This window comes from Lolium rigidum, chromosome 2, assembly GCF_022539505.1.
Source record: "Lolium rigidum isolate FL_2022 chromosome 2, APGP_CSIRO_Lrig_0.1, whole genome shotgun sequence".
Classification (NCBI taxonomy): domain Eukaryota; kingdom Viridiplantae; phylum Streptophyta; class Magnoliopsida; order Poales; family Poaceae; genus Lolium; species Lolium rigidum.
The window spans coordinates 54,614,261-54,626,835 of NC_061509.1; the positions used below are offsets into that span (position 1 = coordinate 54,614,261).

Consider the following 12,575-nt stretch of genomic DNA (forward strand, 5'->3'; position numbering starts at 1 on the left):
TGCGCGTATGTATGAGCGTCTTTGATTGTACTGTGTTTCGCAAAAAAAAAAAGCAAAATTTTCATTTGCACCCTTATTATTTCGAAAAAACAATCGCATCCCCAATCGATCGACCAATCGATCGCAGCAGGGTCACGCTCGCTCGCCGGCGGATTCCCGCGCTCGCAGCTTCCCGCAGGTGGACTCCCGCGCTCCTAGCAGCCTTGCGCCGGTGGGTCTCCCGGTGGATCTCGCAGCCTCGCGCCGGCGGGCGGTGGCCTCCGCCCTTGGCGCCGGCGACCTCTCGCGCCGGCGACCTCTCGCGCCTCACGCCGGCAGGCCAGCGTCCTCCCGCGCTCCGCCGCTGCTCGAGCTCGCCGCCGCTGGAGCCCATGCGTCCGGCTCAAGGTGGCAGGCACCACCGGGCCAGCTTCTCCTCCCGCCCTGGCGGCCCTGACTGCACCCTGCTCCCTGCCGGAATCCGTCTTGACGTGAAGCCATGGAGGCTAGGCCGATCGCCGTCGCCTTCCCCGCCAGCGTCCCTGCAATGTCTTGAGCTGGTAGGTATCAATATCAATCTTGTAACTATCAGCAACCAGCAACACTGCGATTGTGCAAAAGCCTACAAGACATTGTTCTTCTTGCAAAAAAATGGTTCACAAAACGTTTTTTTCTTTCGAGAATGTAAACCTGATGCTTTTAGTTGTCACTAACCGATCAATGTTCAGAAGCTAGATTAACTAAAATGCAACATTATACTCCTAGAAATTACAAGAAGGGAAGACATTTTAATTTCTATACAATTTTTCATGTGCAGATTCCAATCTTGGCATTAGCAGGAGTGAACTCCTACATATGTCAGGCAGTTGATAGACTCACAGTGAACTGACTGAGTACTTGTATTTCCAAGAAAACAGTAAACTGACAGAGTACTTGTATTTCAAGATGACAGTGAACTGACAGAGGCATACACTTTTGAGGATACATGTACAGATACTGATATGTGTACAATACAGAAAAAAAGAGTTAGGAGTGTATTTTTTTCATACAGCAGCTAGAACGTCTACATGCGACTTAATACTGTATTGCTTTTTTGTACAGTACACAAATGTTTATATTTTTCATGAAATTGTCTACATGTGCCTAGATTAATCGTATGCAAGAAGAAAATGCTTTCTGAAGAGATTAGATTCACACAATGTGGTGCTTTGTTGAAATATTTTCATACCCACAAGTCTGTGTGGTGCAGCTACAAGTTAGTGTGTTCAAATTCTCAGCCGGTCTGTGCGATGATTTGTCACAAATAATTAGGAACTTTTGGTGGGGAGATGAAGTGGACAGGAGGAAAGTACACTGGATGAGCTGGGATAAAATGACAAAGCCAAACATTCAGGGTGGCATTGGTTTTAGAGACCTGAGACTATCTAATCAAGCACTACTTGCAAAACAAGCATGGCGACTTATTGAGTACCCAGATAGCCTTTGTGCCAGAATATTCAAGGCAAAGTACTATCCAGTTGGTGATCTTCTCGACACCGCCTTCATACAGAATTCATCACCATTGTTGGCAGGGCATTTCACATGGTCTTGATCTTCTTAAGGCCTTGTTTACTTCTAGGGTATTTATGGGGATGAGAGGGGATTATTTCGTATCCCGGAAAATCCCCACTAGTCCGTTTACTTCTCCGGTTTTGAACGACATAATCCCGAGATATCCCCTCTCATCCCCCCCCATCCCCACATTTTTTGCCTAAATTAAAAACTCTCCATCATACTAGTGTATTTTTGGGGAGGGGTATTTGAGGGGATTGGGTGAACACCAAATCCCCTCCCATCCCCATACCCATTGGGAAGAAAAATACGAGAGAAGTAAACAAGGCCTGAGAGGGGTGTGATCTGGAGGGTAGTCAATGGATCAAAAATTAAAATTTGGAGAGATAACTGGGTTCCCAGAGGCAGCCTAAAGATTATTGGAAAAGCAAAAAATTCTAGACTGAAGTGGGTTTCAGACTTGATAGTTCCAGATACTAATACTTGGAATGAGGAACTGGTGCGTTCAATTTTCTTCGAGACAGATGCCGGACATGTTCTGAAAATCAAAATTCCCACACGTGTTGGTGAAGACTACGGAGTACATTGCTTGGAATTATGAGAAAAGTGGACACTTCTCTGTAAAAAGTGCCTACAAGTTGGCTATGAATATCCAATCAAAGCACAATACTGGTGGTGCTGGTATGAGCACTAAACTCATTGGAGAGAGGGATATGTGGAACCTCATTTGGAAAGCAAGCGTCCCACCCAAAGTGAGAGTTTTCGGCTGGAAACTCGCCTCGAATACGTTAGGAGTTCAAGCCATTCGACATAAAAGGAAAATGGATCATCTACCCACATGTTCAGTATGTGGTATGGAACCTGAAACGAGCTACCACGCGATGATGAGGTGCACAAAGGCAAGAGCGCTACGGGAATGTCTGCGCTAAGATTGGTCATTACCGAAGGAAGAAGTTCTTCGTTATACTGGAGAAGAGTGGGTTCTTGTGTTACTAAGTCAAGTGGATGAAGACATGCGGGCGAAACTTCTTCTGCTATGGTGGAGATGCTGGCATCTTCGAAACAACATGATCTTTGGAGACGGCAAAGCAAAGATTGTTCAATCCTCCATTTTCTTGCAATCTTACCTTACTTCTGTGCAGGATACTAGAGATATTGAGCTGATTATCGATACAAAAGGTAAATGTACTATTGGCAAACATGCTTCAAATAATAAGCAGATATGCAAGGAAGTTATTGCCCCATGGAAAAGACCGGCGACGGGATGGGTAAAACTGAACTTTGACGCAAGTTTCAAAGAAGCTGAAGGTACTGGTTCTTGGGGAGCTGTTCTCTGAGACGAGCATGGAGAAGTTTTACTGTCAGCGTGGGGCTGGATTCCTTACTGTCCAAATGCAGAAACGGCCAAGGCTATAGCAGGCTTGGAAGGCATTAAAGCAATCTTTCCTCACTACACAGGACCTATTCATCTAGAGAACGACTGTGCTTCTCTGATCTCGGAACTGTGTGGAGTTGGCCCTAGCAAATCAGCGATCTGTTAGAGTAATCCTTGCTTTAGATTTAAGCTAGTACTTTCTAGTAGGACTAGCAGGTTCTAGTAGTACTATAGGTGCTAGTATGTTCTAGCGTATTCTTGTAGTACTGTTCATATGTAAGTCTGGATAACTCTAGTAGCAGTAGAAAGCTCTAGAAGGCTTAATCTACATGTTGTATCTAGCTTGTATCCTATAAATACCACTATGCAATACAAGCTGCACAAGCTTTTGGCAGCATCACAGATCACACAAACAGACTACTTCCCACACACTACCTGTGAACTAGCAAGGCTAACAGCGATCGCGGGTATTGTTAAGGACACTAAATCTCTTCTTGGATCTATGTCTGACAGTATTTTCTCCAAAGTGAATAGAGCCAGCAACCAAGTTGCTCACAGATTGGCGAAATTAGGCAGAGAAGAGGTAGCTGGGCATGTTTTAGTCGGTGCAGTTCCTCCCTGTGTGGTTGAACTGGCAAATTATGATTGTAAAACATCTTATATGTCTTGATTAATATATGTCCAAGTTTCAAAAAAAAAAGTGTGGAGCAGCTACAGTAGAACAAAAAAGGCTGCTCTATTTTATGGAGTAGTAACCATATGTAAATCTTCCTGCTCTATTTAAGAAGCTTCTTTATTTTTGTAAGCCTTCAGAGAAAAAGGATAAGTTTCTTGAATTGTGCCAGTACAGTGATGCTTACTTATGTTCACATAAACTATGTTCAAGTCAATATTTTCATGCTCTGCCCCTAAAATGCATGATTGTGCCCTCTTCACTACAGCTATAGTACCAATGGAGTGCAGGCAATACAAATTCATGGTAGACTGATGATTAACTCTGATTTTAAGTGTAATGCAATTCCTGAAGAATAACTCTGTTTTATGGGCCTGGAGGAGACAAATTCAGCAGTATTTTCTGAAGAATTTCAGCACCCAGCCAGCACAGTGTCTGAGTCATGTTAACTGTTGAATTTGAGCTAGACAATTAATCATGATAGACTGATGATGTTGCTGAGAATATACTCTGTTATTCAGTAAATGCAGTTCACATATAGGTACAAACATTACATTACACTAGGAGTTCAGCAGCTATACCAAATAGTCAGTACCAAAAAGATTCAGAAATAAAGCACATTATCTTAGTCACTAATGCTACTCTTATGTCAGTAATGCTTCTCTTATTTCAGCAGTTGTACAAAATAGTCAGTACCAAAAAGATTCACAAAAGCTAAGGGCAAAATTACCTTCCAAAGATGAATTGTTCTGTCCCGCGCTACAGTCAGAAGTCTGTCTTTGCTCAGTGCATCAGTTGTCAATATTTCACCTTGATGGCTATATAGGCAGTGCATGGATGTTCTATCGTCATCATTCCACTGCATTATTGAACTGTCGTAAGAACCAGATAATAGCTCTGGAGAGTCCAACCCAAAAGCAAGACATGAGACTGGCCCTATATGGCCACTGAATGCCTGAAGAATAACGGAAAACAACACTAAATTACATTGTACAATTTGAAGTTTGATCAATGAGGACTAGACTGGTTGAAAAGGGTTGCAAAAGTAAGGTATGCACATTGACATTAAACAGCAGGACATCAATAACCTGGTTGAAAAGGGTTGCTCTCTTGATAACCTGGTTGGAACACAAAACCAAAGTCCCGGTGAATAGGCCAAAGAAAATACCCCACACAGATCCGCACAGATGTCTAAGGACAACAACAATTCTACATCTAGGAGTACCAATACTGACAACAAAATCTTGGATCTCATAGATAGTGAACAAGCTAAGCCATAAGTTTGACATCAGAGGATAATAACCTTGCTTGAACATCAGAGTAGAACAAGCACATTATCTTATTTCAGCTACGCTCCTCACTGATCAAACTTCATATTGTACAGTTTAATTACCTAAGGAGAAATTCTGATCTTGCCAAAGGAGCATGTCAGGCTTCAGACCCTGCTATTCTGCAGCATGGGGATGACGCCATTGAAGAAGTCCCCGAAGTACTCTGTACAATCTATATTCTGGGTATCCGGGTGTTTATCTAGTTGACTTGCTCTAGCAATAAGAATGTAAAAAAAAGAAAATCAAAACAGGACAGCTTGGTGAGTGGTTGAGACCCGCCACTGCATTCTGAAGAGCAGCAAGTACTGAGAAATTAGTACCTCAGTTTGTGCAGAAAGAAGCCACCAATCTGAACCTGTTATATGCAGGTTGCAGTGTTACACACAAACGATGATTATAAGACAGGAACGTTTATCTTTTTTTATCAAACCCCTGTCTTATATACGACTCTCACCATACGTTTGGCCGATCTGGAAGATGATACCAGCCCTGACCCTTCATTCTTTTCATCTGTGCACATATATGAACGAACAAGAATAAATTAAATTACTGACTAAATAATCTGCATGCATAGCAAGAACAGGGCAATTTCATAGCTGATGCATGAAAGAAAAGAAGCAACAGACTAACAGACGTAAAACACATACGGATTGCCCCTGCAAAAAAATAGGTATTGTCACATTTGTTAAGAAGAAGATGTTGGCCCATTGTCTTAATATGCAGACAGCTCAGAATTATAATTATGAACACATTAACTTGGTAAAGTCAGATGCAAAGAAAAACAACAAGAATAGGAAAGCCAACTCTGTAAATCACATTTCATGATTTATAGAGTGGTTAGCAAAATTTGCACATCACCACCAGTGGCTTCACTTTCAGTGACTTGAAATACAGATCAGACGCTTAACTAAGAATGCTTAGAAAACAGTAATAAATAAATGCAAAAAGTACAAAGGAGAGGAAGACGAGATTCAAAGAGGTCCACCGATTAAGGGAAAAAGCTACTTTGCTGCTATGTCCATGTCTGAATTGGCTGTCAATGGTCTAGTTTAGCACAAATGCAAGCAACGCGAAGCCAACACATTGATTGCTAGGAGCTTGGTGAGTGGTTCAGACCTGCCAGTGCATTCAGTTAGACACAAAAGCAGGGACTAATTTCTCTTTTTCATTGCAATGGACACCATACCATACATTGTACAACACCAACCATTCAAAGATTAACGGTTACTAGAATTATATAGCTTATTAGCATCTGACCAAAAAGGCCAGAAGAAATAATCCAACCCCTGATTAAGCGCCAAAGTAAGTTGGAGGGGCCTCTTGTAAATGCTGAGCCTGCTGCTAGTTTCGAAGAGGTCTACCGTATGGATTAAGGGAAAAAACTACTTTGCTGCATGGAACATTGGTTTGTCTAAACCACAAATTGAGTGGACTTGGGCTGCAATTTTGATCATGTTGAGATGTTATGTTAGTACATACATATAGGTGTCCAGCATGCAGAAATTGCATTGCAGTTCTTTCGTCGATGGGATTTGGATCCTTAAGTTAGGTCCACATTTCAACAAACAGTGTGTGCAGTTGATGTGTATCCTGAAATGAAAAATGTCGTCCCCTCCCCACGATTTCTTTCATCACATTGCAGAATCATGCAGAAACTCTCGCAGCTGACAACTTGACACCGCAAATTTAAGAGCGCCTCTGCATTTATACGTCGATCAGAGCCCAAAATTAGGTAGGGGGCAACCTAGGGTTCTTCCGGCCCTGCCAAACCCTAGCGAACAGAGCCAAATCCCAAGCAAATCCGCGCATTGGTGAGGAGAGCTTACCCAGTGAGCGAGACGGGGGGGGGGGGGGGGGTCCTCGGAAACCTTCGTCGTCATCGGCGGCGGCGGCGCCGTCGCCGCCGTCATCGCCGGGTGGCGTCTTCCGCGCTGGAGGGGCTCGTCAATTTGGGTGGAAACGAGCGGTCGGTCGGAAGAAGACATTTCTGAGCGGTCGGTCAGAGGAGGCGCGAGACGGCGAGAGCGACTCGACCCGACCCGACCCGCCGGTGCCGGGTCATGGTCTTGAACGATCGAGGAGAGTTGCCAAAATGGATAGAGCGCTAGACTTCAACTCGCCATGGTGTCAAGGAACTTTCTTTTGAAAACAGAGCTATCTTTTCTTATGTAACCATATATTTCATTAGACGATCTATTTCCAGATATTACACATATGTTGACGACATAAGTCAAATATTTACGTCAGACAATTTTGCAAAAGAAAACTCACAAGAAGTAAAACTACAAGTTCACCCTTGGAGAAACCTGTGCCTCACCGAAACATCGTTCATCTTTCTCCACCGTCACTATGGTAGTGCCGAAAAAAGAGGCGAACAACCGTTACACCTAGATTTGGGAGAGCACCATCGCATTCAATGATGCTTTTTGAGCCGATGAACCAGGTTATGGACAGAGATTTTTGGCTCCTGGACACCAGTGCTACTACCATTTTTTAAAAAGTAAAAAAAATCACATTTATGTGTTTTTTCAAAAAGTAGAAAACAAATCATGGCATAGCCAATGAATTATCCCATAACCTGCAAAAATTCAATTTCAAATACAAAATATTCTGGGCTACAAAAAAAGGGAAAACGGGTGGATCTGGTATGCATATTTCAAACCTCTAAATTTTAACAGATCTTATCTTTTTTTGTGTAGACTACGATATAAAGAATTTCATATTAAAATTTTACATGTTTGTAGGCTACAATTTTTACTACGTTCAGATTTATTTTTAGAATTTTTAAATAAATAAATATGTATAATTTTCGAATGCCCAAGAGAAAAAAAACACTTTCTGAAAATATACGCACAATTCCACCACCATCCCACTATCATCACTACACAAAAACCCCGAATTTCGGCACCGCATTGCGTGCGCCTCCTTCACGCCTTCCATCCCTCGCCAATCCCACGAACCCACCACCTGCTCCGCTTCGCTCCGCTCCGCCCCGCCCCGCACCGCACCGCCGCCGGCGCCGTCGCCGCCGCAGCACAACATGCGGCCCCGCGCGACCATCGCGCTGATGCGCGCCACCATCGCGCACCCGGGGTGGGCGTTCCCCTCCGTCGCCGCGTGCTCCACCTCCTGCGCCACTGCCGCGTCGTCCTCGACGGGGCACGCGCTGCTCCGCACATCGCCGTCGCCGTCAACTTCGCCCGGGACCCTATGGAGCGCCATCTCTGGCCAGATAGTGGAAAACCCGCTGCGTGCGCAGGTGCTGATTTAGTTATCGCGTGCAGGTGCTGATTTAATTGTCGCGTGCAGGTGCTTCGGAACCACCGTGCTGATAGGGTTTGTTTACCCCATTTTGCAGGAACCACTGGGGAATTGGGGGGACGGGAAGCTCGATCTGCTGCTTGGGATGGGCTACAATTACAGTCACATCTGGTGCGTTTATATACTTGCTAAACCTCACGCACCTGTGATGTGAGGATTTTTTTTTTCCAGCGCAAGTATCTTATTCGATATAGTCCTCAAAAGTCAAACCTGTACTTGAGTTCATGCTTCCTCACGCACCTTCAAACCTGTACTTGAGTGCATGGTTCGATATACTCCTCCTACTTGTATTCTGCAGAACCGTTGCCCTGTACTTGTAAATTGGACACAGTTTACATCGAAATTGTGTTGTCGTGGACATGGGTCCTGCGTAGGAGAGCGGCTGCCCTAAAATTTTGCATGTAGCCCCTCTCGTGTGAGTCAGTTAGGCTGATGTGACACAAAAACAATCAAAATAGGAACATTTTAGTCCTTGAAGTTATTTGTAAAACCTATCTCTCTCAAAAACAAACCGGCGAGTGCCACGGTGTCCATGTTGGACGTATCGACGGCGAGGACGCACATGGCATTAGTGCATCACGCATCTTATAACTTATCTCCTAACCCCATTCTATCTATCTATATATATCATGTTTTACATTACATGTTCTGGTGAAACACGATTACGAGAACTAAATCGCCCCATGTGCTCAAGTACAGGGACTGTTACTGTATTTAACTCCTTTTTTTAGATCAACTGGCCTGGGCCCCATTCCATTTCCATAGAAAATAAAATGGCCCAGCTAAAGTTTACCAACCTCTAGAAATATGAACTCTAGAATTAGAGCACCGAAGGAAACAACTTTGTATGTTCCAGCCAATATTATTTTGAAGCACGGCAGATTTCTGCCCACAGCCTAGCAACGCTTCTTTTAGTAGGCAATGACAAAAAAAAATTATGTGCAGGGAGTTTGGTGCAGCCGGTGGAAGCCTCAATGAGAGTGCCAAGTTGAGCAAGCTCATTGTTGAGAAGATGTATCAAATGCCACCTGCAATGGTAACTAGCCCTCCATAGCAAGATGCTTGAATTTTGCTCTGTTAACTCTGAGCATTTGAATTTAACAAACTTATGATGTGATTCTGGTGGATAGGTAGAAGTATGTGATAACAGCATGGTTTTAAAGGGAATTCTAATACCTCTGGAACTCCTGAAATCTTTTTGTTTTGGCGAGTTAAAATTTTATGCCTCCTATTAGTTGCATTTGCACTTCATCTATGTGTACATGCCTGAACTAGAGAGGTTTTTCACTGTCCAAACTAAATGCCATGTGGCAGGACGATGTTAATATGGGTTTAATCTTTCTTGCAGCAATATGGTTCAGAGCTTGGGATTTTAATGGATGGAAAGAGCGAGGTGCAGCTTGGGCTACGGTGTAGCGACATTGACGCCTTAGGGTGAGTTTACTTGATGTGGGTATTGGAGGATGCCATTATCCTGGGCTTCCCTTATCATCTTTGGCTGGAGCCTATTAGGAAGTACTTTGGCAACTAGTCTTGGAATTGACTGTTGAAGTGAGACCAGTCTATATTCAGTTAACCATTGCGCTATCACATTTCGGAAGTAGCGTTATGTTTGCCAGGTTTAGACCTGATAGCTGAATTTCTTGGCCATATAGTGTTTGAAAAAGCTGCAGTAATTCTGACTTCATATCTTGCAAGTAAAATCTGTAAAACTCAGTTGGTGAATGGGGATGCTAGTGTTGCTGCAGGTTTATGTTTGAGATTCAGTTTTTCTCTTCTTTCAACAAGTTTGTGAAGAAGGTTGTGGCAATGGCCAGCTTAGCTGCATCATCAAAGAATTGCTCTTCATTTTGGCATAGCACTTTCATCTTATTTTTACTGAATCTGTAAGTAGCCATGGTGTGAAGAAACTTCGTGTTTTTCCTGAATCTGTAAGTAGCCATGGTGTGAAGGAATTTTGTGCTCTTATCCCTAGCCGGCATACACATTAGTTATCACTAAGAGTGTATTATCTAAATTAGATTCAACTTACTGTTAGAGCATGCTCACGCTTACCAATCACAATGACGGTGTAGTTCTTTGGGTTCCAAGGGATTGACAAGCCCGCCGAGGCACCTTCCGATGGCTCAAAGACCTGTTTTCCTTTGAACAGCGTGATCTCAGACAGTTTAGTTTCTGTAGGCAGTATGAGCTTTTGCTTCATCGGTTGTCTTGCAAATCAATTCAGTTTTTCCCTCATCCCCAAGACCCCTAGTGTTCCAACTTAGCATCTTCAGCTGATTTTAAATTCATCCCAAAGTAGCAGTAGCAGGTAACAATGCAAGGATGAGAACAAAATGCATAAAGGGAACATGTTTGTGGCAAACAATGTTACAGGTTATGGTCCTAAACAACGAAACTGGAGAAACAAAGAAGTCTTGGCCTAGGAACCGAGCATGGTTCACCAACTTTGAAGGAAAATGGAAATTTGATAAGAAAACTAACAACCGACTGTTTGTATTCTTGAGTTAGATTTGTAGACTAACCTGTTACATTTTATCAATAATGAACTTTAAGGTTTCGGACAGGCATTTACTTTGTTATTTACATGCTTTGTGTTTCTGCAAATAAGTTCCCCCCTGCTCAATTTTTGTCTTGCAGACATTTTGAATTGAAAATGGAACCCCTCTTCTTCGAAAAAAAGGAAGAGCATATCTGTACTGCAATGACATTTTTTTATGTTGCTTCTGTGCAGAGAGTTTGCGGTAGGTGGAAAGCTTAGGAAGCTCATAGTATCTTCAATACAGAGAACTTCATCTGCAATGGTAAGTTTTCCTGCACGTCAACAAGATTTACCCTTAGCATAGATGAACTGCCAAACAGACATAAATGATTTGGTTGCTTCTGTTGCATATGGCTATGTCTGTTAACTCGATGCAATTTCATGGTAGGTCCGTTCATTTTCGTCCCAGTGCAACTACGATGGTGACCTGGTTGGAAATGAGCTGAGAAGGATCGGGGATTCCATAGAGCAAAACCTGGAGGTTAACAGGGAGATTTTAAAGATTCTGCAAAACCAATTTCCCAACCCAACAACAATGGCAGCTTCTAGCAGCTCAGCCAAGGAGGCCCTGAAGCTGCAAAGTCAAGACACCGAGAGACACAACTCTGCTGCTGCTTCTCCACTTAGCAACAGAGCTTTGTTTGTCCTGTCGATTGCTGGGTCTGTTGTGAAGACTCTACAAGAGTGGGTCACCAAAGGTAGCGCTTGGCATATCGGTCTTACTGGCCTTGGGGAGGTGATTAAGCTAGTGAAAGACCCAGAGGCCAAGTCGACATTGCACAAACTGGATGAGGAACGAGACTTGTGGTGCTCCATTCTCAATAGAGGGAACAAGAAAGCCAAGGCGGGAGAAGGGGAGATTGCCGAGGGGACCCTAGAGGCTGATAGCAAGGAAACCAGGTTGGCGCTCATGAAGCGTGTCATGGCGGCTGCCTTAGCCATGGTGGAGGAGTATTATATCCCGCTGGTGGTTGCTCAGATATTGGCTGCTGTCGTGTATGTTCTGGCTCACATCACCTTGTAGTTACTTCCTAGGTCCTCCTTTGCTGAGACTTCTGTCCGCCTGATTGTACGTTTTACTGGCATGGACCTGTTGGCGTGTATTTGAGATGCACAAATAAATGCATACCAGTAGGCTCACCGTGGTGGGGTTGTACTTCCGTGAGATGTTAGATTTTGTCGCTGCAGCATACATTGTGTACTGAAGCAACTTTCATTGGTATGATGAATTCAGTAATCAGGATGAGAATCTAACATCTTGTATCTGTTTCTTTCTGCCTGGTGCGGCCTTATGACCACCATTGTCTTGTGCAAGCCAGATGGGATGCTATACAGTTTTCTTTCTTGTTCAACCCAGATGGGATGCTATACATTTTTCATGTCTTACGTCGCTGCTCTGCTCCCACATGGGACGCACTCTGTATATATAGTACTACCTCTGTCCTTAATTAATCGACGCAAAACTGAGGCTAGCTTAGTAGAGGATGCATGCATTCCCGCGTCAATTAAACACGGACGGAGAGTATTATGTAGTCCTAGTTCCCGCACTACACCAACGTCAGGCCAGACCTCGATCCGTGATCTGAATCAAACGATACAAGAACATCACACGATCCTGCGCGTAATAGCTGAATTTTAGTACAATCGAGCAGAGATCATGCCAGTCAAGCCAGCCTCAGGCCTCAGCGCGTGGCGCCACGCGACGTCGCCCGCGTACCGTTCGAAGACGCAGATCATGCTCTTGTTCTTGACGGGTTCGCCCTTCTGATCACCGGCCAGCGTAGTGGCCGCCGAGGTACGCTG

General features: G+C 43.8%; 1 protein-coding gene across 1 annotated transcript; it reads left to right on the plus strand.

The window, feature by feature from the left end:
• The first annotated feature begins 7,976 nt into the window (after positions 1-7,976).
• LOC124689753 lies at positions 7,977-11,909 on the plus strand. The gene is made up of 6 exons (XM_047223231.1): positions 7,977-8,168; positions 8,268-8,341; positions 9,176-9,266; positions 9,579-9,664; positions 10,965-11,034; positions 11,161-11,909. The coding sequence occupies exons 1-6, from the start codon at positions 7,977-7,979 to the stop codon at positions 11,794-11,796; spliced, it is 1,149 nt and encodes a 382-aa protein (XP_047079187.1). The 3' UTR covers positions 11,797-11,909.
• The last annotated feature ends 666 nt before the right edge of the window (positions 11,910-12,575 follow it).